Source organism: Mustela lutreola, chromosome 4 (assembly GCF_030435805.1).
Source record: "Mustela lutreola isolate mMusLut2 chromosome 4, mMusLut2.pri, whole genome shotgun sequence".
NCBI lineage: Eukaryota > Metazoa > Chordata > Mammalia > Carnivora > Mustelidae > Mustela > Mustela lutreola.
In genome coordinates, this window is record NC_081293.1 from 65494013 (window position 1) to 65518347 (window position 24335).

Consider the following 24335-nt stretch of genomic DNA (forward strand, 5'->3'; position numbering starts at 1 on the left):
TGAGAGTGAAATTTCTTTAGTATCTCTGTTCCCACAAACCGATGTGATGCATTGAGTCAGCAGATAATTTGAGTGCCTACTGTATGCCAGGCATAATAATCAGAAACAAATGCTGACGACTTTTTCACTAATGCTTAATTACCGGCGAACATTTAAAAGAAAAAAAGGAGGGTGGATCCTTCAGCTCTGCCCTTTGACCTTGACCTGGATACTAGGTAAGGGAGACCCAAAGTGGGTATAAAACGGGCAGAGCCTGAGTCTGTCAACCCTGTGAATTCTGGTGACTCACAGGAGCTTGCCGTGAAAACAAACCCTCCAGCTAGTATGTTTTGTCTTTTAAGGGAAACTGTTTTTCATTGTTGGAATTTTTCTTTTCACGGAAGAATCCTGCAGGAGAAATTAGACCAGCCGGTCTCTGCTCCCCCGTCGCCTAGAGACATCTCCATGGAGATAGACTCTCCAGAAAACATGATGCGCCACATCAGGTTTTTAAAGAATGAAGTGGAAAGGCTGAAGAAGCAGCTGAGAGCCGCTCAGTTACAGCGTACGTAGCCCCTGGTTTCTCTCCCCGGTCTTCTGTGTGCACAGGCAACCCAGTTACCAAGCACAGGCTTTTACCAGTATTGACCGTTGGATTTGCATGGGTCAGATCCATCCTGTAGTCCGTTACCAATACATGCGTATAGAAACCTTTCTGTCCTGGAATGGATTATTTTTGAAAATATTGCAGTAGGACAGGCAAATAGTCTCAAGTACTTCTAGAAAATCAAATAATTGTGGGAGGGTCCAGAATCGGGGTATTATTTTTATGCTTCTCCCTGTGTTCACAAATGTACTTTCAGGGAACAAAGGCAGAGACCAGAGCATGTATCATCCTTACTAAATTTTAGTGTCAGCTAACATTTTCGCATTTGAAGAATAAATGCTTTAAAAATGTATTCTTACGGGGGCACCTGGGTGGCTCAGTGGGTTAAGCCTCTGCCTTCGGCTCAGGTCATGATCCCAGGGTCCTGGGATCGAGCCCCACATCGGGCTCTCTGCGCTGCAGGGAGCCTGCTTCCTCCTCTCTCTCTGCCTGCCTCTCTGCCTACTTGTGATCTCTGTCAGATAAATAAAGAAAAAATCTTAAAAAAAAAAAGTATCCTTACGGATTGGGAAAATGTCCAGTTGTTGAGTTGGAAATCAGGGGAACTAGATTTCTGAACACTTGATGAGGTCACTGTGCATTTGCTTGGGTTTTCCCCATTTCCTTGTGCAGGCTGCTCAGAGGCGTTTGAACGGACAGTGCCAAGCTGGGTGCGCAGGGGAGGAGGGGCTCTCCCTCTCGCCCCTGACCCCAGCCGCCCATGTCTCGTGGTTAAACACTTTTTTATCTTTTCTTCCAGATACATGTATGTGTCTGGATAAACTTACTTTATACTAAAAGCAGCACAGCGAGCACACTCTTTTGTATTTATCTATTTTTCCTTACTGTATCTTGCAAGTTTTTCCTTGCCAATACATGTAGAGAGCTCTCTGATTCCCTTTCTAAAAGGCTGGTTCGTATTTGGTTCTGGGGATACGCCACTGCCTTCTTACCTACACAGCTTCACTTTCCATAGTGTCAGCCCAGTCGGGAGGCAGGTGACCCTCCTGCCTTACACTCAGAAGAGCAGTAGAAGCCTGATGATGTGTCCCAATGCCTGTGTCATTCCCCTCACTTCATCTCCTCACATAGGCATCGTGTCATGTCACATCATCACGAGGAGGGCAAGTACAGCCAGGCAGGATGTTTTGAGAGTGTTGGGGAGGAAGACCTTTCTCTGCCCTTCAAGGTTCTTCTAGCTGGACTACGAATCAAATTGAAATGAGACAGATTAACAGGAGAAAATCAAATCTAATAGCATATGTACGGGGACTCCACACAGATGTGGAAATTCCAAGGACAGTCAGGCACTGGGAAGCTAACCTGAGCTAAAGAGAGGGGTGGTGTGCTGACAGTACAAAGGGAGACAGACCCTTAGCAGGAAGGTGAGAGGAAATGCTTAGAAAACAAAGGTTGCCCTATTATGTGGATAAGTTTTGTAGATAAAGAAGAATCTGTAGTGGTAATTCTCTTCCTGATAAAGGCAGGCAGTTGGGGAGCAATAAAGAGCTTTTCCTGAATCTGATGGGTGTGGATTGCTTTACCTCAAAATACTGTTCCTGCCAAAGTGGCCCATCGTGGAGTGGCCTGCCCTGGGTCCCCCACAAGAGAGACTGGGACCACTTCATATAACATATAGTATCCTATATTGTTAAAATTGTTCTAGTTTATTATTACTTTGTTAACCTCTTCCTGTGCCCGATTTAAAAAATTAAACTTTGTCATAGTGTGTATATTTAGGAAAATACATAGTATCTTCAGGGTTTGGGGTCATCCTTAGTTTTGGGCACCCACTGGGAGTCTTAGAAGGCATCGCCCATGATGCTATATGTCCTGTGTCAACGGGCCCTTTCTGGTTGTCATGCTGCAACCACAGTGAACATCTGTGTCCCCACATTTGACACCCGAGCAAGAACACTGAAGGGATAAACTCTAGAAGTGGAATTACAGAGTCCAGTGACTATGCATTTAAATTTTCGGTGATAGTTACCTTTCTGTTTCCTTCTCTAAAGTTCATTGCAAGTTCTAGTCCGGTAGTGGATCTGGGTTGGTGACTCAGGATCATCCTTGGAACCTGTAAGAAATGGTGTTCATTTCCTCTTGTTGCCATAATAAATGACCACAGCCTTAGTTGCTTAAGGCAGTTCTGAAGGTCTGCGGTCTAGAATAGGTCTCGGTGGCCTAAAATCAAGGTGTCAGCAGGTCTGGTTTCTTGTAAAAGGCCCTAAGGGAGACTCTGTTTCCTTGCTTTTTCCAGCATTCAGAGGCTGCCTGCGTATTGTGGCTCAGAGCCCCTTCCCTGCCTGAGCAGCATTCCTGCCTGCACCCATGGCACCTTTTCAGTCTGACCCCTGCCTCCTTTTATGAAACGCTGGCCTGACGTTTGTCCAGCCAGATAATCCAGGATAAGTTCCCATCTCAGGATCCTTAACTTAATCCTATCTGCAAAGTCCCTTTTGCCGCCTAAAGTAACATCGTCACGGACCTCAGGAATTAGGATGTGGACATCTTTGGGGGTCTGTTATTCTGTCTAACCTCATAGTTTCTGGGCTCATGCTAGTAGAAACCAGCCCTCCATCTTTTTTTAATACAAGGAATTCTGATGTGTACCCTTGAGTTGAGAACCATGATAATACATTTTATGAAAACGAATCAGCGAGTTCTCAAATAATAGATATGTTAGGGTATTTTTTGAGTTTTTGGTTTGCCGGACAGACAGAGGTCTTTTTGTGCCACCGGCTTACATTTTTCTTTCTGTGCCCCAGACAAAACCTTTAGAAGAAATTAAGGAAGAATTTTTCATTCCCTTTACTTTGTTCCTGTGGCAATATCTGGTATTTGAAGAGCCTGCCGATGCGGACAGAGGCATCCATAAGTGCCATTTTGATTTTGTGAAGGCAGAGAAGGCTAAATGTAAGGAGGGACACGTGGCAACGGGCTGGCTCACAGCTGGTCTGGATTGGTTTAGAGGATGAGTTAGTGACCGAGGTCAGGTAGCCTGCCTCCCTGGGCTGCTGCTGGGTTCTTGGCTCCTCACCCTCCAGGTCTGCTGTATCAGAACTTGGACTTGTCTCCCTGTGGGTCTCAGCTCGGGATGAACATAAGAATCCCTTGGGGACTGTTCAGTACAGTGGTGGAGAGGCTTCGCCCACAGGGTTCTAATCTGTTTGTGGAGCGGCCTGGGCACCAGCATTTTCTAACCATAAACTTGAAAGGGGATATAAAATATACAGGCCACCTTTGGATCATAGGAGACCCAGCTGTTTGGAGTCTGTGAAGTCATCCTCTGTTGATGTCATCTTTGAGTGTTGCAAGATGGCTAAAGATGGTGGAAGCATCAGCTGTGGCCCCTAAGTCTTAGGGAGCTCTGTGTGAGAAAAGGTGACAGACAGGGTGACTCAATGGAGTAAATCCAGTCTTGAAGTCAGGTGTGGTGATGTGCCAGCAGAGGGCACCCAAGGCATACCATGGTGTCAGCATCTGAGGCTGGTCTGTGCCACCCAGAGGTGATGGGCCTGGTGCCTTCTCTGTCCTCTGGCTTCTGGGTTAATTGCCCAGGTGCCAGGAAAGTCCTCCAGCCATCACTCCTGCTGACTGATGGTCTTGTGTATAGATAATTGCTTAAGGATCCCTCTGCTGATATCCCCAGATGCTGAAGGGTTGCATCTGAAAGACAAAGACAGTGTTTCCTCTTAAATGATGATTCTTGAAGCCTCATAAATCCTCAGTTCTCTGAAACTTTCCTATTTATGGAAAAGAAAGGCAGCTTGCTCCAACAGCCACCCCTCTTATTCTAGAAACAGTAATACTCCAAGGGCCCAATCTAGTGCTTCCTGTTGAGCTAGTGAAAAAATTCTGCCGGCTTGCATATTTGGGATGAAATAATTTAAATCGTTTATATTAAACGTGTACTTTGTAAATATTTTCCCAGCTTGCCTTCAATTAAAGAGATTTTTGCATCTGGATTAGACAGCAGGGTTTCTGGTTATATTGAAAACAACTGAGGGATTTAGTGTTTAGTGCACATAATAGTGTTTAATAACTTAGTGTTTTTGGCATTTTTATTTGAATTTCTAAAGTAAGGATATTCAAGAGCTTTTATAGTTTCTGTAATGATGCTGTCTTGGAAATCATGGAATTCCTACCATCAAAAGTCATTATTTGCTAAAACACCAGACCTTCATAGAGGTGCTTAAAACTGAAACTAATTGGATAGATTTAGGAGTCGAAGTAGGGTCAATTTGTGGGAAAGAAATGATTAGTGTGGAACTCTCACTCCTCCTTCCTTGAAAGAATTTGAAGTGGGCTAATAATACGGAGCAGTAACCTGTGGGGCTCTCTTAAACATGATTGTGACCGCTCTTGGGTTCGTAGCTATTTTTCACAAAAGAGAAGTAGATGGAGAGTTTACTTTTCCCAAGTTCATTGGCTGAGAGGAGGGAAAAGGAAGGAAGCAAGATGATGGGCTGATACTGAATTGTATATCGATATTATTTTGGTGACTTCACGTATTCTGTCAGAGGTGGGGACAGGTTTTACCATTCACTGGAATGGTGCTGGCAGGTACCCCACAATCCGGCACAGAGTCCCCTCAGGAGGGCAGGGCTGGTGAAAGCTCCAGGGAACTTGGCACAAGGAGATTCTAGAACCTTATGAAGATGGCAGCCCCAAATTTCAGATTCCTGTAGAGTCAAAACAAGGGGCTCCGCCACTTCCAGTGTCTCATGCTGGGACGAATCAGCTCTGGGCTAGGAAACCAGTATTGTTGCTGTGTCCTTATCACACAGGGTGGTGCCTGAGGAACCTCAGAGAGGCTGGGCCTGGGTCAGGAAAACAGTCTCACAGACACACCAGAAATTCCACCTGACATACTCACCTCCAGTTCTTTACTGTGTCTGTTCCTATTTTCATAAACAGAATTCTGACTTACCAAGTGGGTTCTAGTGCAGCGGTCTTTCCCGGCGTGCTGGCGGGTGTGATGGGCTCCCTCTGTGTCTGGAGCTGAGGAGCAGCAGAGCTGGTGCCTCCCTGAGGGGAACCCAGGGCTGAGCTGGTTGCCCTGGCTGGGCCCCCGCCCCTGTGGGCTCCAGCAGCGGGGAAGGCTCCCGGTGCTGCCACTCCACCATTTCCTCTTCCCCAGGCTTCACTGTAGAAGGCACCCAAGTGGGCGTGAAAATACCTAACCTCCCAGTGCCATGGCACTTCTTACATTTCTTGTACATGCAGCTTGTTGGGGAACTGGGGTCCGTGGGGGTGATCTATAAGTCCAGATCCCCTTCATGTGGGAGAGGGAGCGCGATTCTTTGCGGCACGGGAACCTGACCGCAGTGTTCTTAGCTCAGGTGTGAGTGTGACCGCACGGAACACGGCTGAATGGAGAATTCTGGCCTTACAGATTCTGAGAAAATGGCCCAGTACCTGGAGGAGGAGCGCCACATGCGGGAGGAGAATCTGCGGCTGCAGAGGAAGCTGCAGCGGGAGATGGAGCGGAGGGAAGCCCTGTGCCGGCAGCTCTCCGAGAGCGAGTCCAGCCTGGAAATGGACGACGAAAGGTGCGCGCGCGTCTTCCCCGCCTCGTGAGGAAGCCAGACCAAACCAGGCTCCAGGGGGTCTCCCTTCACATCCGGTCAGATGTGGAAGGAGGTGGCCCCCACGCTTCTGCGTGGTGGTGACAGACAGCGGCGCGTGACAGCCGGGGCTGAGCCTGGGGAAAGGGAGGAGGGGACCATTTTCCTGAAACACAAAAAGACCGAGAACTTGCCTTTCCAAAATTACGTGGTCGAGAGAGAAATGGGGGTTACGTATAGAGAGACAGAGTTTGCCTAGTTGCTGGGTTTGTCTCCTCCTGCCCTGTGTTTGTTTAAAGGATGGGAGCATCTTACGTCCGGATGTGGATGAGCAGGCTTCTGCGGCCTGAGGTAACAGCACTGTGCCTGGGTGGAAGGATCAGCAGGAGGCAGGTGGGGGTTGCTGAAAGGAGAGGCCTTGCCTTAACAACTTGGAAACTTCTGGGCCTTGTTGGAGCTACTTTAAAAAACTAAAACCAGTGCGTCCCCTGTCTCTGCTCAAGAGTCTGTGTCAAGCCCTCTCATTGTCCCACCGAGAAATGGGCTGAAGTAAGAGGGTCATCTGTGGTTGACTAGAGGAAATGGCCCCAGCATTTGTCCCATCCACAGTCTTTCCCCCCCACCCCCAACTCCCACAGACCCCTTGTACTTGGGAGTGAGGCGATTGTTAGAATCAGCAGCAAATCCAACTTGAAAAAACTAAAATTATTCAATCATCAGAGAAATCCAGCATTTGGGAAATTGGGCTTTCTCTGAACCAGATCATTTCTGCAGGGAAATTCTGTGTTCTGGATCAGGGTTGCCTTAGCCTTATGTGTTGGTGTCAGAGTGAGGGGTAAGACCGAGCCTCCTTGAGCGTTCCCTTCAACAGGACTGGGCAGTCAGATGAGAGCAGAGTCTGCAGATGACCATGATGAATCATCTTGACTTGTCGACACCAAAACACATCAAAATCACTTACTTTCTCTTTCCATGGATAGCTCTAGAGAGTTATTAATAAACTTTTGATCAACTTGCTATATAGATAGTGGTATTATCATTTTAAGAAAAACCTGAGATTTTCTATAATGAAGGTCTGTATTTTTATAATAAAAAACTTATAAAAACAGAATAATGGGTTATATTTAAAATATCTGTGTGCGTCCTCATTTGGAAAGATGATTCTTTCTCAAAAGTTTATATCATAAAACTGTTATCCTGACCTTGAATTTCACTGATTTCTTTCTGACATGTTCCCTTCTCTCTGAAATCCTTGGCCTCTGACAGTCATTTGACTAAAAACTTAAGCTTGAATACCAGATAACTATTTTATTAACTACCTTAAGACACGGAGTGGACCAGTTATTAACAGTACACAATGCCCTGTACTTGGTTTTGAAGGACGCACTCTGAGGGACAGTATCTTCCAACCGTGGTGAAAATACTGGAGCTACTTCAGGCTTCCAGATAGATAGATATATAGATATTTTCCAGAACTGGTATCGACTCCAGAAGATTTGCCTTATCTTTCGTAGGTCATATTATCCCAGCTAGAGTACTGCTGCCCAACTGAGATTTCTCCTCTCCCTGTTAGGAATGGTGATGTCACCTTGGGGAGAAAGAAAATAGTTGGAAACCTAAGTTGTCTAAAATGTGTTTATTTCTTAAAGAGCAAGAGGTGGTCTTCGCTGCCTGCGGGAGTTGGGTAGAGTCAGTACCTGGGGCCGCGGTGCTGGGCTGTTCAAGAGGGCAGGCAGAGGTTGCAGGTGGCTGTCTGTCTGAGAGCTTTGTGGCAGGTTGGGGAGCCTGGTTTTCTGTGAGCCAAATGGCCCAGAATGGAAGTAGCCTTGGTAACGTTCTTGCAAACTGCCGGAGGACCTTTGGGGCTGTGATATTCCCCGGGACAGAGCGGCTTGCACGCGCGGCGCTTCCTTTGGCTGCAAGGCCTGTGGAGGGTAGCTGATGGGGAAGACTCTTAAGCAGAGATTTCTGCTTGTCAGCGTTCTGTGCTCATTCACAGAATGAAGGCTGACATTCCTGACCATCAGGCCTGAGGTTCCTCAGGTCTGGTGTGACTTCCACGTCCAGGAAGAAGTCTGAGCCAGCATGGCGTGGCCAAGTGCGACTCCCGTAGGTGTGGAGTGCTGGGTCTTTGACTGTTCTCGTGTGTGGCTGTTCGCTAAGCCAGGCTTACCTCATAAATGATTGACCTCCAGTTTGCGGGAATACCGTGACCTTTAAGCTTTAAGCTTTAATTTTAATTTTAATTTTTGCGATTTGTTTTTACCTCTTAAATTAATTTATTTTTTCCCATTACCTGTATGCTTTAATTTGATGACATAAATCTTAGAGGGCTTGAGTGGGTTTGCGGCTCAAATAACAGTTTAAATATAGCCATCAAAACATGGATATGTCTAATCTTCAGCACAGTGGAGGTAGATTTCTACATAGCTGTCGTGTGATGAAGAAAAGCCCAGCCCTCTCTGTCGTACAACACAGTTCTGTTAGGAGGCCTCCCCCTGGAGCTAGGATATTCCAGATTTCCCTAACCTGTACCCCTGGGAAGAGGGGCTTGCCAAGCAGTGGAGCTTTGTGACCCCGGAGTCTCCTAGCTTATAGTATCACTCTCCAAATACCCGGGGGTTTGACCTCAAGATTTGAACCCCGAACATTATCTCATAGGAGCTCCCTTAGGAACTATTGAAATGCACGCAATTCTGATACTTCCCCCCTTTCCTCTTAGGTATTTTAATGAGATGTCTGCCCAAGGATTAAGACCTCGCACTGTGTCCAGCCCGATCCCTTACACACCGTCTCCGAGTTCAAGCAGGCCCATATCACCCGGTGAGTACACAGTCTCAGTTACCCTGTGAGTGATCTCTGGTACATTTAATAAGCCTCCCCGGATGTGTTCCCTTTTAGCATATAAAAATCTTGTAAGCAGAGGAAGAACAGTCATGTGTTTTTCAGATACATCAAAAACAAATCACCATTAAGCCTGAGTTTTAGCCTAAAATTTTTAGGCGTAAATGTTACAGTGCCAGCTGGTGTTTTTAAATTTTTTGTTGTTGTTGAAAAGGAATTTAACTCCAAAGATTCTTTTTAAAAAGACTGTCTCTGACTGATTTTAAGTTCCAGTGGATTGACAAAGCCTTGGACAGATGTCTCAGATGGATCGTAACCCATCTCCTGTGGGTTCTGTTATTAGGTTTTACATACATCTTTTCATTTTTGCCGTCAGAATAATTAACGTAGGCATCATCTTCCCCACTGAGGAAGCAGTGATTCAGAAGTTAAGTGGCTCTGGTCACAGGTCGAGGAAGGGGGCAAGGTGGACCGGTTCTTGCTTCCCAAGCTTGGGTTCTTTGCAGCACAAGCTGCCCCCTGACATTCCTGGTGACGACTGGTGAGCAGGACTGGGGCCTAGTAGGCAGGCCCTGCAAGAAGGAGTTGGCCTCGCTTTTGGCTTTGCTCCTGCATCTGGCTTGGGTCTTCAAGCCTTTCCCTCAAAGGCGTGCTTGTCTTCATCTGACCCTGAAAGCTCCCTCCCCCCGCCAGGGTCTCTGGCTCAGAACCAGCACAGCATGGGGCTTTCAGGCCAGGAGGGCAAGTAAATGATCCAGCAAGGAAGAAAGAGGAAGCAGGGGTGGGGGACTAGCGAGGGGAATGGAGGGAGGAAAAGAAAAGGTAGCGAGCCAAAGGTTCGCATCTTGTGACTGAAGGGACAAGTCTGAGTTTCTTGTGCTTGCTGGTAAACAGATTTTAAACAGAGCTGGCGAGAGAGAGAGAGTGTGTGTGTGTGTGTGTGTGTGTGTGAGTGAGTGAGTGAGTGTGAGAATTTCACAGCAGAATAAAGCAAGGTGCCTGCTTGGAGGGATGTGGTTTTGGAGAGTAGAACAGCTGAGTGTTGGGGACCCTCTCACTTGGGCTGTTGGAACTGTGGAAAGTGCGGAAGACCCTTCAGGGGGCCAAGGGGAAATGCCCCGGCAGTGCACGTTGCCACAGACACACCGAGGTTAGGGTCCTGCCCGGTGCTATGCTGCTGTGACCTTTCTTTCTTTTTTTCTAAGAGGAGAAATCAAAAGAGCCCAGCACAAAGCAGGGCAACTTCTATCCAGTTCAGGCAGGGTAAAGAGCTGTTTGCAAACCGAAAGGGCTTCGCATCCTGGATCAGTACATGATCATCTCCCCTTGTTCTTGCCCCAAGGATGCTCTTACATCTGTGTCTCCCATTCTCTGGTGGCCTTTACATCTCTCTGAAAGCTCCCTTTCCCTGCTGCCTCAGTTTCCCCCAAATAGCACTCAGGGTCCATTACCATGATAAAGGTCTTCTTTGCCTTCTGAATTATTGATGTAAAGGAAGGCATGCATTAGGAAGAAGCAATATGGAGATGATGGTACTGATTCATATTCAGTATAATTTATTTAGCTTTCTGTTTGATTTATCTAAACCTAAAGAGGTCCTTAGAGGCATCTGTTTTCCAATTCATTAAGTCTAATGTTGAGGTCTTTGAATAGAGAAAAAGCAAAAGTCAGACCTTGTTTGGGAATATTAACTTCTCTTGTTACAGGTATTCTACAAAAATATCTTACTCTGTGTACATAATTTGAACTCTCACTGTCCCTGTCCCTGTATTGGGGACTTGCCTGTTAGACAACCTGTTTGCTTTTCCTTAAACTAAGAAATAAGTAACACCAGATTATTTTTTTTCTTTCAGCCAGCCTAAGTGAGAAGAACATTTGTGTCTTATTTTAAGTTCTATAATATCATCAAAGTAGATTTTATCTTATTTGGCAGCAGAATTACTCCTAATCTAGTCCCTTATAGTCCTATACATAGTACATGAGCAAAACCTGAATTTTCAAATTTGCTTTTCAATTCAGTTTTTATTGGAGGAAGTGCTCAGTATTAAGAATATCTAATCACTTTCTTAGTGGAATTATGTTGTGTGTGTGTGTATATATATATATATATATATATATATATATATATTATATATATATAGTTTTCATTTCCATTTTAATCATTTTGGCTCGTTCCTTCGCTTGCCGTTTCTGATTAACATTGGCAGTCTTGCATTTCATCAAGTTGTTGAAATACTTTAAGTTCTCCTTCAGTTGAATTGAAAGACATATTTCCAAGAGCTTATCAAAGATCCTCCTCTTACCTCTTAATAATGTGTGGACTTACATGTGTGGGTTACCACAAGGAGAGAGTTACTTGTCAACAGTTAACCTTTCAGGTTGTCCATTGTTTTAAGCATTGTTTTTTTTTTTTTTTTTTTTTTTTTTTAAAGATTTTATTTATTTACTTGACAGAGAGAAATTACAAGTACACTGAGAGGCAGGCAGAGAGAGAGAGAAGGAAGCAGGCTCCCTGCCGAGCAGAGAGCCCGATGTGGGACTCGATCCCAGGACCCTGAGATCATGACCTGAGCCGAAGGCAGCGGCTTAACCCACTGAGCCACCCAGGCGCCCCCAGATCTTGGTTTCTAATTCCCTTCTCCAGTGAAGAGAACTGGGAACTTCTTGGAGAAATGGCTCTTTCTAGGGCACAGAGCAGGCAGGGGACAGGATGAACCTGGGAAATCTGGGAATGTTGCAGGGTAAGGCAGTGCTAAGAAAACAGCAAGACACCACAGAGGTGCCAACCAAAAGAGCTCCCAAAGGCCAAAGCTGGAACAATCTGAGCAACAGAAGAAATGATGTCATGTTAGATTATAACCCAAACAAAAAATAAATATCCGTGAGTTCATATGAATATAAATAAATAATGGAATAAATAAAGAAGGGAGAAGAGACAGATCTGTCCTTTGAAAGAATTCCAGAGAACTTACGTGGATACTCTGCTCTCAAGGAAGTAGAAATAACCCCTCATTCTGTCAGTGTGAGAGGACATAGGGTCTTCCTTCCAAAGAGAAGTGTAGAAAAGGGTTAAAAGAGTAACTTTACAATGGAGGAAATTGACAGACCTGGCCTCAGCCAGGCCATCAGGGTCCATGTCAACAATGGGGAGCCCTGTCAGTAGCACGTACCCTCAATGTGATGAAAATGGCACTTCGCCTCTGTGGACTTCTTCCAAAAAATCCATAACCCTGCCTAACCATGTGGAAACATCAGACAGATCGCAGCTGAGGGATAGCCTGTCTGTAGAAGACCTGACTGATACACCCCAAATGTGATAAGCTCGTCAGAAACAAGAAAAAATGAGGAACTGCCGCAGCCAAGAGGTACCTAAGGACGCCTGATGATGAAATAGTAAGTGGCATCCAAATGGGATCCTGGAACAAAAAGGGACCTGAGTTAATAATAACGTATCAGTATTGGTTTATTAGTTGTTTTTTTTTTTGTTGTTTTTTTATGATTTTATTTATTTATTTGTCAGAGAGAGAGAGAGAGCACAAGCAGGGGGAGTGACAGGCAGAGGGAGAAGCAGGCTCCCCACTGAGCAGGGAGCCCGATGGGGAACTCGATCCCAGGACCCCGGATCATGACCTGAGCCGAAGGCAGATGCTTACCCAACTGAGCCACCCAGGCGCCCCTTGGTTTATTTATTGCGACAAATGTATTATACTCACATAAGATGTTAATAATAAGGGAATCTGACCGTGGACCATATAGGAATCCTCTTTATTACTTTTGCCACTTTTCTGTAAACCTAACACTATTCTAAAATTAAAAGTTTATTTTTGAAGAAAACCACAGAAATAGGTGAGACGTTGCCTCGTCCTAGTAGATAAAAGGAGCAGAGCAAAGCCCTCCTGTCTGATCCTGAAGCAACTGCGATATTTGGAGGTCAAGTATAGGAAGAAAACCTGGCGAAGGAGACTGAAAATTGGAAGGAAAATCGGAATATGAGCTCATTGAAGTTAAGACAACGCCTTTCACCCAGAAGAGAGTCAGCTTTGTCCAAGGCTCTCCAGAGTCAAGTACAATGAGGGCTGGAGAAGGTTGTCACAGCCCGCAGCTCAGAAGCACCACTGACCTTGCAAGAGCGGTGCTGATGAAGTCATTGGGACGGAGCTGGATTAGGGAGATTTAAAGAGGAAATTGTGTCTGTAGTTAAAGTTTTGCAAAGACCATGGTCTTAGGTGTAACTTACAGAACTAAAATATCTTAAAATTATAATCTAAAATAAAAACTCTTAAAAGGAAGAAAATGTATCTGTCTTTAGTTTGGCTCTATATTTTTTTTCACTGGCAAAAAGATATAAAGAGAATTTGGGGACAGTCAGAAGGGTAGAAGCAGAAATAAAGTCATACAGAATCCTCCTATCCAAAGGTAGTGGTAATATTTTAGTGTTTCCAGATGCTTCATTTTCCTACCCTCTCCTCCTGCAATGTTCCTTTAGATAGTTGGTTTCATACCAGATTATACACTTTTGTACTTGCTTCATTTTGCTGAGTGGTTTTTGTCATGAATTTTTGTCATGAATTGCTTTTCATTAACCATCTTTTTTAAAGTTGCAGCCTTGAGCTTGTGGACAGCAGAACAAGTCTTACCATTTTCACTTTAGTTAATGCCTTTCTCTGGAGAGCAAGAGAAATTTATTGTAGCAATAGCTTTGAAGAATCGTACTACTTGATTTATTAGTGGACTGGTGTTTGGGGTTTGGCATTTTCAACCCAGTGATTTTTGGATTCTCATCCTGTATTGTGTTTGTGGGCCAGAGGGTCAGATGCATGATGATTAGAACTTAAGGGAAAACAAAAAGTACTAAGATACGGTCTGGCCTCTAAGAGCTTATCATCAACCACAGGGCCTGGGGAAGGGGCTGGAAGGGAAAATACAAGAGACTCTTTTTAAGAAACTTTGCAAGGCCAAGTGTAATAATTTCATGCAGAAAGTGAAATAGCCGAACTGCAGGACATCCACTCCATGGAGGGTTATATACTGTACTATTTCATTTCTAGAACATTCTCAAAGTGACAACATTATAGTGACAGGGAATGGGTCAGTCATTGCTGGGGCACAGGGTGAGAGGGAAGGTGTGACATATGGAAGGACTGACTCGGGTTCTTTTTGTGTGTGTGGTGATGGAGCAGTTTTGCGGCTGGTTGTGATGAGAGTTACTCGAATCTGCCCATGTGATCAGATAACTTTGGGCTGTGTACACACATACACATGGGAACAGTGCAGTAAACACTGATGAAGTCCACCTCGAGCCTATGCCTTCGTCACTAGTCGGGGACCTGTGTCGGTCTCCTGGCGTTGATCCTGTGCTGTGCTTCTGGAAGAACTCTTTGGTGGAACCTGTAGTGTGTTTGCAATTTCATGCAAGTGATGAATGGTTTCAAAATGAAAAGTGGTAATTGAAAAGAAATCTCAGTAGTTTAAGAAGAGATTCAAATTCAAAGAAGAGAGAGAGCTACCAACTTAGAGCACTTTTGAGATGGGCTGTAAAGGAGCTTCATGAGCCGAAGCTTAATGAGGCTATCGTTGGCCAGGCACTCTGAGCATTTTGTGACATTTACTCATTTCATCCCCACAGCAACCTTGTGAGGCCACTTCAGTAATCTCATTTTACAGTTGATGGATCTGAAGTCCACTGTCACTCAGCACCAAGTTGCAGAACTAGAGCTAATATGGCTGTCGGCTCTGGGGTCTAGGCTGTTTGCCTCTTGAGGCTGATTGAGGTCCTGATTGACAGGGGAGAAAGTACAGAGAAGCCACCTCAGGCAAAGGGCATGGTATGAACTGAAGTAGAGGTCAGGATTAAGAGTGGTAGGGGTCACTATGGTTCTTACCACGGGCTGCCCTGAGGCCCTGCTCCCATAGATTCTGATATCATTTGATTTGGGCCTGAGTTTTAATACTGTGTGTTGAGAACCACTGACCTACAGTATAAGAGATAGTTTGGAGCCAAGTGCAGAGGCCTTTATAATAGCCAGAGAAGAGAATTTTTTTTTTTCTTCAGTTTAGGTAGACAGTAGGGAGTCTTTGAAGATTCTTGATTCATGTTTAACATATCAGTAGTTAACCTTGTAATACAAAATAGGCTGCATCTTTTTTTATTATCATGAACTTCTCTGTCTTGGGATAAGAATCCACTTTCATACTCTTTCTCTTAAATTTCATCACTTTCATAAGAAACAGAATTAGGGTCGTATTCATCAGAGCTGTATTAATAAAACCTCTTCTTTCCTTCTCCAGCTGAATGAAGTGCTTGTGGTCAAAACAAACACAGCCACTTAGTTGGACTTAGACTTTACTCCAAACCTTCATTTTGTAAATGGGAACCCCACATCCACAATTGAAATGGGAACATGCCAAATAGAAAGCACTGTTTGATAGTCAAATCAAGAAATGAAATAAATTCTTGACTTTAGATGTTGAGGGCACAGACAAATTCTGGGACATGACACATAAAGCTAGGCTTGGTGGCTGCATGTTTCAGCCATGGAATCCAAAAGAAAAGTATCCTTAATAGCTTAAAGAACTGTGCTCATTATTTCAATTGCCCTCCTTAATCCCTGTTTTCCCATCCCCCCCACTCACCTCTTCTCCAGCAGCCCTCAATGTTTCCTATAGTTAGAGTCTCTTATGGTTTGTCTCCTTCTCTGTTTTTGTCTTATTTTTCCTTCCCTTCCCCTATGTTCATCTGTTTTGTTTCTCATATTCCACATATGCATGAAATCATGGTATTTGTCTTTCGTGGACTGATTTATTTCACTTAGCATGATAACCTCTAGTTCCATCCATATTGTTGCAAAAGGCAAGATTTCATTCTTTTTGATGGCTTAGTAATATTTGTGTGTGTGTGTGTGTACCACATCTTTTTATCTATTCATTTGTTGACGGACATCTGGGCTCTTTCCATAGTTTGACTACTGTTGATAATGGTGTTATGAACATTTGGGTGCCCTGTGCGCCTTCAAATCACCATGTTTGTATCTGTTGGGTAAATACCTAGTAGTGCAGTTGCTGGGTCGTAGTGTAGTTCTGTTTTTAACTTGAGGAACCTCCATACTGTTTTCCAGAGTACATTCCCAGTTTGCATTCCCAGGAACAGTGTTAGAGGGTTCTCCTTTCTCCATATTCTCGCCAACGTCCATTGTTTCCTGAGTTGTCAGTTTTAGCCATTCTGACCAACGTGGGGTGGTATCATTGTAGTTTTGATTTTTATCTCCCTGATTCCGAGTGATGTTGAGCTTTTTTTCATGTGTCTGCTGGCCATTTGTATGTCTTCTTTGGAAAAATGTCTGTTCATGTCTTCTGCCCATTTCTTGATGGGATTTTTGGGGGGGTTTTTTGGGTGTTGAGTTCAGTTTAGGTGGTTTATACATCTTGGCTATTTTGGATTATGTTGCATGATGTTGAGCATCTTTTCTTACGCCTGTTGACTATTTGTAGGTCTTTGGAGACATGTCTATTCAAGTCCTTTGCCCACTTTTTAATTGGGTTATTTGTTATTGAACCTTAGGAGGAGTTCCTTATGTATTTTGAATACTAATCCCTTATCTGATGTATGGTTTGTAAATATTTTCTCATATTCCCTGGGTTATCCTTTTGTTGATTATTTCCCTTGCTTTGGAAGCTTTGGGGTTTGACAGACTTCCATTTGTCTAGTTTCTGCTTTTGTGACTGTGTCACATCTGAAAAATCATTGCTAAGACCAATGTCATGAAACTGTTTCTCTGTGTTTTCTTCGAAGAGCTTATAGTTCTAGGTCTTACATTTGAGTTGATTTTGTATAGGGTATAAGACAGGGGTCCATGTTCTTTTGCATGTGGATATCCACTTTTCTCAGTACTGTTTGTTGAAGAGGCTGCCCTTTCCCCATTATGTATTCTTGGCACCTTTGTTGAAGATTACTTTACTGTTTATGTGTGGACCTATTTCTGGGCTCTCTGTTCTGTTCTAGGACTTGACTTTTACATTCCCTTTCATCTAGGAGACCATTTGGTGAGCTCACCAGTCTTATTTATGTTCATTTTTGTTGGTGATTGAGAACTTCTGCATTTTAAAGTCTTCTGGATGGTTAAAGACACCAGAGAATGGAGTTTGACATCATACTTGCCATGGTTATATTTCAGGTCTATCATACGCAAGTCACACAGTTGGTTTCACGCCACCAACTTCACTGACTAGAGCCGGAATGTCTTACTACAATTCCCCGGGTCTTCATGTGCAGCACATGGGAGCATCCCATGGCATCACAGTAAGTATCCAGAGGGGAGGAAGCCGCACTGGACTCTGTTGGTGGTGGCAGCAGCTCCTCCTCAAGAGACCAGGGGTGATGCCCTTAGACCTTGCCCTTTCTTCTCCCTCCCACCATCAGTTCACCTTCAAACTATAGCGACTTCCATCAATTTGATGCCAAATTCTGGTTTGGAAACTAAAATCCTTCCCAGGAGACAAAACTTCAGCTTCACTTTCTGTGAAAAATGACGCTTTGTGAAATGTAATTTGAACTCTAGCCAGTGCCTTAATTAAACCCCGGCTAGCTCTTTGCCATAACGAATAGTTGCTGGTTGCCACAATGTCTAAAATATTTATTGTCCGCATCTTCACAGTTCACTCAGTATTCTTCTTGAAACTAGCCTTATTTCTGGTTTCACTCCAAATTTTCTCTCCTGGAATTAGAAGGAGCCTTAAGTGTGTTTGGTTCAGACTTCACTCAGGGGAGTTTTTTCTTTAGAGCTGGTTAGTAGGTTGACTAATAGAATAGTCAGAAATGTAGCTAACAGGGGTTTGAGAATAGGAGAGAAGTGAGGGTATTTCTGATAATGGAATCCTTAAAGCCTCTTATTCTACGAAAGCAGGAGGTATCTGGATTTTGGGTTTAGTTGGTTTGCTGGGTTTTATGTAAAAGACACATTTGGTTGAGCTGCATCTTTCAGGATGTTGACCACTTACCTGAGTGGTGGAAGGAACCTGGGGACATACAGTGGACGGAAAAGATTAGAGCGGAGGATGAGACAGCTGTTTCTTAATTCTAGGACTGTCCCATCGAAGGACCAAGTCCAGTAGTTTGATCAGTGCACGTTTTGGGGTAATCTTGTATGGCTTTTTCAAAGGTATAGGTGCAAATTCCACCTTGTTGAAGTTTTCATTAGTAGTTCAGAAACCAATAGGGGTAGACAAGGAGCTCTCTAGTTTCTTGTCTCTGTAGCTCCCCTTTCTCACCGTCCCCGGCTTATCAGGCTGTTAGAAATGAGCCTCTGGACCCAGACTGACCTGTTCTTCTGTCCCCTCTACAGAGGCCTTCACCGCGGAGAAGCAACAGTCCTGACAAATTCAAGCGGCCCACGCCGCCTCCGTCTCCCAACACACAGACCCCGGTCCAGCCCCCTCCGCCTCCGCCTCCGCCCCCTATGCAGCCCGCGGCCCCGTCAGCAGCCACCTCGCAGCCCGCCCCTTCGCAACACCCGGCGCACCCCTCCTCCCAGCCTTAATGCATGTGCTTAGTCCGCATCTCATGTTGGGACTCGTACAGCGGAGCCGTCTACTCAACGCCAAAGGCTTCCTCCCCTGGCATTTTTGGATCTGACTGATTTGCACTGAGGTTATCTAGGCTTCACTATTAATTGTGTTGTAAGTGTTTGTCGGAAGCGCAGCCAGTGTTGTGGGTCTACAACACTAAACAGACGACTTTTTCCATCAGTGTTTTACTTGAATCTACATGTACGTCCATTCCCTGGCTGGAACATTTGCTATTCAATATTTGGTAATTCAGCAGCAGTGTGCAATTTTTGCTTGGCCCCAGAGCTTCATTTTCCTGGCTTTTAGGTTTGTAAAATAAAAAGGGATATCTTTTTTATATTTTTTTTTTCATGAATTTGCAGAAAATTACTGAGCTGTTACCTCTCCTCCCCATCCCCATTATAATGGTGTTTACCAAACATACCAATAATTCAGCACTACAGTTCAGACCTTTGAAAATCTAGCTTTCGGTGTAGAATGGAAAGTTAGATGCAGCAGTGCCCAAGACAATATACTCTTTAATAGAGCTTTCTACAGATACACTTTTTATAGGTTACTTTCAGTATCTGTCAACATCCATTTCTTTTGTGAAACAGACTAAAAGTAATGGGTCACATGGCTGTACCTTTTCCACATACACGTGGGATGGATAATTAGTGTATATTAAGGTGTGCTTATCTTTAGTGTTAACCTACCCAGACGGGCCCTCCAACACGAGTCAATAAATGTTGTCCTGCCCACCAGTGGTTTTGACGGCGGATTAGAACACACTCTTGGATATCTGCTGCAGAAAGCAATGTGATTGTAACAAAAACAGCTATTTTCCCCTTTCCATTCTTCATGTTCCCCTAAGATAGAGTTTGAACAAATATTTTAAAGGTGCAAAATACTATTAGAAAGTACTATTTGAAATGAACATTATAGGAATATCATGGCCTAATGGCCACAGAATCCTTTATTGCTTGGCAGAAAAGACCAGAGGTGAGCGGAAAGGAGCCCCTTAGCCCGAGCGTTCGTGCTGCCCAGTATCAGCAAGTGTGGTGTACAAACAAGTATACTCTGAATACATCATTTCCATTCATTTAGCACAAATAAATCGTTTGGTTTCACTTGGAAGTGGAACACTGTGAGTCACTCTTTTCTTAATACTTGCAACATCTTTATTTTTGCTTTTCAGCAGTAACTGTTTTGTACTTTGGTAGTAAAGTGATTTTTACCACCTGTGTTTGCATATTTATATATGCTGTGGACAAAAATAACTTACTAGAGAATGTATATTTTATGATGAGAATGTGTATCTGTTGGATATAATCAGAGAACTGAAAATTAATTTATCAGTAATTTTTAAGAGTCCATGTTTTGTGACACCCATCTCTAATAGCTAGCTCTTTATTGAACACACTCCTAAAAATAAGGAACCGTGACATTGTAGATATTTGATAGTGTACAGTATAGAAACTTCCGTTTTTGCCTTCGAATGCGTATTTAAAAATTACAGAATGAAGCAAGTCTTGTCGGAAAATAGTGTTTGATTAGCATTTTAAGAACTTGAGAGTAAAAGCAACAATAGGATTTTTCACCTCTTCCTGCTTCCACCCCTAACTCCCCAATTGGTCGATCTAAATTTTATTTATAATCTGTATGTAATATACATAATCATAGTACAGTTCTCAAATAAGGGGAAGAAGTGTGGCCTTTCATTATTGAGGCTTTAGGTTTTTAATTTGATCAGACAGGGTCCTGGCAAACCCAGGGACCTCACCAACAGCCTGTTGCCCCTCCTGGTACATTGCCATTCCGAGGAATTCTGAGAGGAGGCAAACCCATTTTGCCTTCATGGTACAGTTCTTGTTTTTTTTCATAGGAGAAGTACGGTCTATGTTTACAAAACTCTTTTTCAGTGCTGTCGGATAGTGGCTTGCACGCAGCCAAGATCGTCCATAATGTAACAAGCTTCCCTTCGCTTCCTGCCAATAGTGTTACCTCCCGAAAGCACAAAAGTCGTGACATTGCCATATGGTGAATGAAAAAGCACTTGGTGTGAGCAAACCATTGCTGACAATTGCCTTTTAGAAACAGGTTCTTGACTTTCAGACTTTGCAGAAATGGAGTGCTGGTTCCCCCAGACTTGTCATTTCATTTCAAAATAAAACACAGCTCCTTCAGACAGCACTTTGTCGACATAAATGAGTTGCCCCTCCCTGCAGACATTCAGAATTGGATCGAACAAACACTACTCTTTAGAATCTATGCTGTTTCAGGTTCTTCTCAAGTGGTTTCTGACCCCGGGTGCCACCCGTCACGCACGGGCAGTACACGTGCCAGGGACCCATCAGATTCAGACCCCAGCCCATGGAGGCAGGAGTCCCTTCACCCATGGGAAGCTGACTTACCACGGGTGCTTCTCAGTGGGGGCTGAATATGGTTCCTGCCATTCTTGTGGCCCACAAGCCCAGAGGCACCCTGGAGTGATTCCCTGAAGGCCTCTGTCCAGTCAGGAGCTGGCCCGAGGGCAGGCGGACGCACCAGGAGCTTCTAGGAGCTTCCTTTCCCTGTCTTGTGGACAGAGACCCTTGGCTACCACTGTGCTGCTAATAGGATAAGTACTCTGTTGCCAGATTACCATGCCTTTTATATAAAACCAAATTAACTTCTCTAAAACCTGACACCTCTGGGCTCTGAACTGCTTTCTCTCATCAAGCGTGCTGGCATTCTGGACAGAATTCTAAAAATTTGGCAGATGGTGGAAGTATTGGAAGATTTAATTTAACTTGCTCCTTGTTAATTGAAAGAAGTTTTAAATTCTGAGCTCCTGAGATACTGACTACAACCATGGGATGAATGTGTGACCAGAATGTGGCTTTGGCACCAAGTGCTGCTGTCCCTTGGTAATTGGCTTCTAACTGATTTGACCAGAGATCATTGATAATGTGAATTTTTGTTAACTGTTCAATTGTAGGAAAATAGACTATGTATCGCCCTCTGTTAGGTAGACATGAACTTCTCCTGCACGAAGCCTTGCTTATAGAGGAAGCCCAATAAGGCAAGAAAAAGCGTAGTAACTTGTGCTTCGAGAGCACAATCTTTTTCTTACCAGTACGGAAGAATCGTTTCTATGTAACTTGATCTTCTGTCTAGTACTTGTCTTATAGGTAACCAACACTGAAAACTTTGTAGTGGTAACTACCAAAGAAATACATAGTAAAAACAACCTTTTATTTCCAAATTTATTAAAGAGCCAGCCATTGACGCTGCTACACGAGTTCCATGCTCGAGAGCCATTGTAAGATTAAGGGGTTTTTAGGTTTTCGTTTCTGGTTTCTTGTTTTCTCTTTTCTACCTTTTTCTTAAACACACACACAGCTGTTAGCATGACACTATGGGGAGCATTTTCCAGAATGCTTGGCATCGTGTTTAACAGCCTGGCCCCGGGTGCCTCTCCCGAGGCAGTGGGAGGAAGCCTATGTTCAGGATAGCGTGGGCGCCGTGTGTGTGTGTGTATGTGTGCATTCATGCCTTAACTCGGGTTACTGCTCAACTTCACTTCTTGACTTGGTCTGCACCGTCATCGAGATTGTAGTGTACATCTTGATCTGAACTTCATCTTGGCAAAAACAAAGTTGCAGGCACATCAGTTTAAGAACGCATTCCTCTGGAAGAGGTTTGGATCAGGTTGACCCTGAGCCGTTGGACCTTTATTTGGAACTCAGCATGGAAAGCAAAAGTGGACTGTCAAGTGGAAAGACATCAACAAGGAAGAGGGGAGAGCCAAGTGCTAGCATGTCTTTGCCTCTGCATCTCCGTGCACACTGTATGTTCATGGTTAGCTTGTTTACAACTTGACTAGGTTGGAGTTCTGGTAATAGTGGCAATCTTGACATTCTTGGTCAGAGTTTAGAGAGATGTAAGACTTCCAATTAATGTCTTATTTACTTCTTTATGTTGATTAGTCTTTGATACATGTGCTGAATCAGAAACCTAAATAAAGATAATTTTTTAAAATGCACCTCTTGAGCCTTAAAACCTCTCTCTTTCTGGTCTTTGGGTCAGAAAATTGAACATTGTTTCCCTGTTGCTTCTGATGGGCATCTGACTTTGATTCTAATCCTACAGGCTGCCTTAGAAAGTATATGTAAGGACTTAGAAAGTAAACGTAGCAGAAGGGGCTAGGACTGTTCTGTCTCATAAACAGGGTGCCCGTTACCTGGATGTATTGAATTTTTGAAAAGTCACTGAGCTGTATGTTTATAATTTGTGCACTGTTCCAAGTCCAGGTTGTATTTCAATTTAAAACCATAAACCTAGGAGATTATGAAAACTGACATTTCCCAAAATATATTACATATAAACAAGTGTGCGTGTTTACACATATGTGCACACACATACTTGGGCTTTGGGTCTGACCTCCACTATGTTTGTGGGCTTACGCTTGATGCCCATCTCTGTGGTTTCCCTCTCTCTCCTTTGTAGGAAGCACGGCTCCAGAATCTTCCAGATTTGTGTACCAGCTCTTTAAATGAGCTGGCTCCTTAGTCCATCTGGAAATCCAGTTCCTTCCCTGTGAGACAGGTTATCTGCCTTGCTAAAATGAGAAACCGGGAGATGGAAGCCTCAAGTGCAGCCCTTCCACGGGAAGGTACACACTCCTCCCACGTGCGTTCATTTGGGAAGAAACACAATGGGTATTTGGGGAGACGTGTTATGCATGTTCGGGGGCTGTATTGTTGGTCAGCTGCACTTTTGTAAGCCCTTAGCATTGGGTGGGGAGGAGCACGGTACTGAGCAGGATCTGTCTTTGGAGCATCATCTTCAAGAACCTGGTTCTGATACAGTCTCATGGGGGCAGTTGTTGAATCTAGGCCCTTTTCTGTATAAAAGCATTAAATGGACTTTGACCCTTGACCTCACTCCAGCTTAAGCCAGATTCCATGTTCACTATGGGCTAATGAAAGATTTTAGTTTGGCTTTTGATCAAGGCCTCTCTACTCCTGACAGCTACTAGGTTTTAGTGGAAAATGTGGCCCAAGTAATGGCCCAGGATCTCTGAATTCAAGTCTTGGCCCCTTTGGCCAGCCTCAGTGTTCTAACCTGGGGATAGCCATTTTAATTTCAGGTAGAGTGTGATGAAAACAAGATTGAAACAAAGTGCTTTAACAACAAGTAAAGTCTACACTACCTGTGTACTTCTTTTCTTCTTTTAATACATTTTAGAGGCAGTGTGTCCACCAAGTCTACCTAAAATCGAAACTGTTGATGGAAATTTTGTGTTTATGTAAATAAAACTCTATGTAAATCTGGGTCTTTTTTTCTTTTGAAGGTTTTATTTATTTGAGAGAGAGCAAGAGAGCACAAGCAGGGGCAGAGGGAGAGAGAGTGGGAGAATCAGGCTCCCAGCTGAGCATGTTTGAGCCTAGGACCCTGAGATCATGACCCAGGCCAAAGGCAGACACTTTAACCAACAGAGCCACCCAGGCACCCCAGGGACTTTGTTTTAATGTTTATTTAACTTAAAAACTCATGGAAATAGTTGTATTCAGTCACTGATATCTAAGCCAGACCCAAACTTCGTAACATTCTCTAGAAATAGAGGAAGAAGGCAGTGTGTGTCTAATTTTTCATGTCTGATTTTTAAGGTTTTGTGTCTAATTTTTATTACAACAGAAAATTGGATTCCTGACCCTCAAACTTCTGATATCCCTAATTCCATATTACAATGAATGCTATTGAACTAAATACAT

General features: G+C 43.9%; 1 protein-coding gene and 1 long non-coding RNA gene across 3 annotated transcripts in view; one reads left to right on the forward strand and one right to left on the reverse strand.

Moving 5' to 3' along the window:
- Positions 1–22603, forward strand: part of CCDC6 (coiled-coil domain containing 6) — a 107769-nt gene extending 85166 nt beyond the window's left edge. The window contains exons 5-9 of the mRNA XM_059170196.1: positions 384–544; positions 6021–6177; positions 8915–9015; positions 17208–17332; positions 18375–22603. Coding sequence (XP_059026179.1) covers positions 384–544; positions 6021–6177; positions 8915–9015; positions 17208–17332; positions 18375–18569 — 739 coding nt within the window. The 3' untranslated portion in view covers positions 18570–22603. The remainder of the gene's footprint in view (positions 1–383; positions 545–6020; positions 6178–8914; positions 9016–17207; positions 17333–18374) is intronic.
- On the reverse strand, positions 513–5954 carry LOC131828942 (uncharacterized). 2 transcript variants are annotated; one of them, XR_009352622.1, is made up of 3 exons: positions 3663–4302; positions 2616–2699; positions 513–1829 (listed from the first exon to the last, which is right to left on the reverse strand). It is a non-coding gene; the product is annotated as an uncharacterized LOC131828942 (long non-coding RNA). The 2 variants fall into 2 exon arrangements; XR_009352621.1 differs by lacking the exon at positions 3663–4302 and adding an exon at positions 5556–5954 and having other exon boundaries at positions 514–1829.
- Positions 22604–24335: the final 1732 nt, after the last annotated feature.